The 4475-nt window shown below is 45.0% G+C and overlaps 1 protein-coding gene across 1 annotated transcript in view; it reads left to right on the top strand.

The window, feature by feature from the left end:
- The window catches only part of ndp (norrin cystine knot growth factor NDP), a 5494-nt gene extending 3785 nt beyond the window's left edge, over nucleotides 1-1709 (top strand). The window contains exon 2 of the mRNA XM_084689746.1: nucleotides 1-1709. This exon is cut by the window's left edge and continues 36 nt beyond it. Coding sequence (XP_084545872.1) covers nucleotides 1-189 — 189 coding nt within the window. The 3' untranslated portion in view covers nucleotides 190-1709.
- Nucleotides 1710-4475: the final 2766 nt, after the last annotated feature.

Raw genomic sequence — 4475 nt, forward strand, 5'->3', positions numbered from 1 at the left:
CACACGTCGCGCTCGGACCCCCTCGTCTCCTTCAGCTCGGTGCTGAAGCAGCCCTTCAAGAGCACCTGCCACTGCTGCCGGCCCCACACCTCCAAGCTGAAGGCGGTGCGCCTGCGCTGCTCGGGGGGCACCCGCATCACGGCCACCTATAGGTACATCCTGGCCTGCTCCTGCGAGGAGTGCAGCTGAGCGCCCCGAGAGAACCCCCCCCCCCCCCTCCGATCGGCTGGAACTCGAGCACCTTGGCCCCACGACCCCTCCATCCATCCGCCCCAGTCCACACCCGGCCAACGGACCCACGGACCTGTTCTTTACCGTTTTTTTTGTGGGGGGGGGGTGACCCGGAGGGACCGCTTGGAAGCTTGGAACCCCTAGAACATTTCAAATCCTGGAACTGCTTCCTTGGAGGTAGAAAGAACATTGTTTCTGCCCCAGGAGTCCCCAAAGACAGAACTGCACTCCCCTCCACTGTTGTTCAAGCTTTAGCCAAAACTAATTACAGACAACCACGCAGCGCATACACACGTACCCTACACACATGGCGCTTGTTACAAGCATCACTGGTATTATGGCAGCTCTATTAAAAACCCAGCAGCAGTCCTCAACAAAACACATACATGATAAAACCCATGCAGTGCGTGTGCGTGTGCGTGTGTGTGGATGTGTGGATGTGTACAAACGTGCAAAGTACATCATCACACCTACTCAGACCCCTGTCTGTCTCCCAGCTTAGAACACTCCACACAATATTTCATCCAGCCCAGTAAAACCTGATGGACACTGGTAGCTAACATCATCACCTGAGGTTCTCTTGGAGGATTTGATCTTGTATCCTATCTTGATTTCACCTCCTATGGCTGACTATAACGCAGAAGGGGGTGGAGGTATAAAATGGATTCTCCGGTGGAACGTCGGGCTGAGGGGAGGACTTCTTTAGAGGGCCTGTGAGTAGGGGATGGGAGTTGGCAGTACAGTACGATCATGTGTGCATAAACTCAATGGCACGTCCAGGATTGTCGATGTCAGTGGTCAATGTATTTTATCTGTACAGTCTGTGCATCTGTAAGTCTCTTCGACTTCTTCACAGTCAACGTCCCTGATGGTGTTATCAAAACTACCATCATTATCATAATCATGACAGAATATGTGAATACTGACCCACTCAGCTACATACCTTACAAAGACTTCAGATATTTGGGATAGGCTTCACTATCCATCTAGTACCACTGCTTACTGAAGTGTGTCCAGATACTGTACCTACTTTAAACTTTTCCAGACATGCCATACTGTAGAAATGATTACTACTACCATCAGTGTTTACCACAGTTTCTTCTGATTTATGGCCCAAGACTAGGTTGTGGCTTAAAGCTTGCATTACGTTTATTAGACAGGTTACACAAAGTTTTGTAGTTGCAGTTAATCACTTATCCGTTTGTCGTACCGATTTTCCACAGTACTACAGTACTACAGTACGTACACACAACTCACACCCATTCTCAGATACACACAAATACATTCAAACACACGTACACAAACTCTCTCACACACACTTCAATGCCTTTGTTGTATGGTGTAGTGAAAAGGTAACCCCTCTCTGTAAAATCCCCCTGTGTGTTTGAGTCCACAGCTGAGCTGACAAGGCATATGGCTGCTTCACGTGAGAACATAATAAACTGCTTTTCTCCACACAGGAGATTAATCTGCCTTTCTCTAGCTGTCTCCTCTGACTGTGTCACTCCTTTTTCACACACACACACACACACACACACACACACACCCGACCCCCACACGAGCACACAGAGGGATAGAGTAACTGTGGCGAGAAAGAGAGAGAGAGAGAGCCAGGGAAGATCCAAAAGAGAGAGCAAGAGTTAGAGGGTACTTTGTGTGACATGAGACAGGGGGTATAATTATATGCGGGACTAATGTGACAGCGTGACAGAGGACTCGCATAATGCCTGTCAAAGTAACGCTAACTGTATTTTTATGGCTGTCCAAAAAGTACGATATGAATGAGCTGTTTGGCAATGTAAGCGGCCGTCACACAGTCCTGTCTCTCTCTTTTTTGGCTCTCCCCCCCCCCCCCACACACACTCACTCCACACGCACACGCACACACATACACTGTAGTTCTAATTAAAGACGCAACATGCTCAAATGCCATCATCAAATATAGCCTTGGTTTCGATCCCTGTGCCCAGCAGCATGACTGGCTCCAGGTGTGAAGCAGCAACACATATGGTGTTTTCACAACCCCTCAAACCCACCATAACATCCATCCCACACATTCTCTCACTGCACAGTGATAATCAGAACCATTCATCATGCCATAAAGATCATAGGGAAAACATGTTTGATCACACATGGCTGTCTATGTGTATTTGTGTTTGCACGTGTTCGGGATGGCTTCCTATATGTGTTTTGTACATGTTTGTTTTCCGGAGGGCTTCTAGAATGTTTACTGTACAATGGGCCTTACAATGGTTTGGATGAGGAAGAAACCATTTAACCAATCACTGGGGGGTTAATACAACAAGTGTGTTCATTGCTAATGTGCTGGATATAAGATGACAAATATCCCTGTCTTTAAAATATTATCCTGAATAAACAATCGCTATTACTTTCAAAGACAGACCAAAGTCCTATACTGTCATAGAGTTTGTGTGTCTCTTTTTTAGGTAGGAGCGTGTCTGTAATTGAAACCTTCCAAGGTCCTCCAAGTCTATGTGTTAGAGGGGATCAATCCATTTCAAAATTAATAACTTCATAACTTGATTTAAATTTTAAGTAAAGAAGAATTTTGTAACTGAAGGCCTGTTTTTGAAAGATTGTTAAGGACCTTAAAGCAGTCAATGTATTTCCATTGTTATAGTTTATTGGAATCACATTTCCCTGTTGACTGAACTGAAACTACTGCAACGCTCATCAGCCAAACGCCGCAGGTAAACCCAGGCAGAGGGGAGGAGCAGGGGAGGAATGTCAGGAAAAAGGGATCCCATTCAACATGAATGAATGATGTACTGTTAGTGCCCTCTGCTGGTTGTCTGAAGCACAAACACTTGTTGATATTCCTTGACAATGCCCTCCTTCACATGCTCCACAGACCTTCTTAGGCAAGCAGAATGCATTTACCTCCTAGTGGTTGCCCTACTCATGTGACAAGGCTACTCGTGGGCCTAAAAGGTTAAGGGTGATCACAATCAATATATCATGCTAAAATATAGCAGATAAAGATATTTCAATGCAACCCAACTTCTTTTGAACAACATAACAGTGTGTCTGCTGGAAACATATATGTAACCCAATGTAGCAGAGCCAGAGACAGACTAACTATCCTGCTGCTATTCTGGTCCCAGTTTCTGGGTTAACAACAACCCTCAAACACACAAATGCACACACACAGTCTGATAGTTTTACACACAAACTTGCTTTCCATGGTTGCAGCAGAGACAGATAAGTGTTAACTGATGTTGTTTGACACCAGCATACCTCGGCTGTGTCCAAGTATCTGCAGTTTGTTCTGCAGTTGGCCAGAGCTAGGACAGATATATGCTAGCGTCGGGCTTTAGTAGATTACCCCATAAATGAGATCCAATCTGGATTAAGATTATCTGCGGTATGCCCATTATGGATCATATACTGTACTGCACTGCATCTTATAGCGAGAGACAGGGATCCATAGATACATCCACAACACACCAACACAACACTCTACACACAACACACATGTACACGCACAAATAACTGCACACACATACACCCATACACACACAGACAAACACACACACACTCAAAGACACACTGAGAACAAGGTATGGATTTGATGAGAAGCTAACACGGCATGTTGAGCGGGCTTCACAAGTTTTTAACCTCATAAGAGTCCAAGTGTAGGACTCAATTTCTTACAATATTATTCATATCCACAAGGGGGCAATACAAACTATAGAATATGAAGGAAGGTATGATCGTGTGTGTCGATGAGAGTGTGAGCCTTCATATGGGATGGTTCTGAGTATCTGGTGCAAGACTGATTATGAAATCCGATTAAAAAATGGTATAGGCTGTCCATAAGAAGCTTTTTAGCATTTTACACAGCCTCGTCTGAACGGTGTTCCTTTGAGTTTTGCATAGCATTTTTTTGCAGGCAGAGGAAAAAATAATTTATGCTTCACAGTTTATCAGACGAGATTATGTTTCAAATTCTTCCTATTAGCTCAGTAGGGTCTACACCAGTAGGGTGGCACACAACAGGAGTTATGAAAGTATATGCTTAATCGAATACATTTCTACTTAACTACTTAAGGCCCCATCTCTCACACATCAAGGTGTTTTGTTAGCCTAGTGCGAGGAGATGACAATAAACGACCTTTGTGTGAAATGTATGATCCATAATGTCACAATAGAATCATGCTGCTTGAGTAGTCTAGTCTACAACTCGTAGGCGGGGCCGGGGGAAAGCGGCCCTGCCTTGACGC

The sequence above is a fragment of the Hypomesus nipponensis genome, chromosome 23 (assembly GCF_054491055.1).
Source record: "Hypomesus nipponensis isolate SF chromosome 23, ASM5449105v1, whole genome shotgun sequence".
Classification (NCBI taxonomy): Eukaryota; Metazoa; Chordata; class Actinopteri; order Osmeriformes; family Osmeridae; genus Hypomesus; species Hypomesus nipponensis.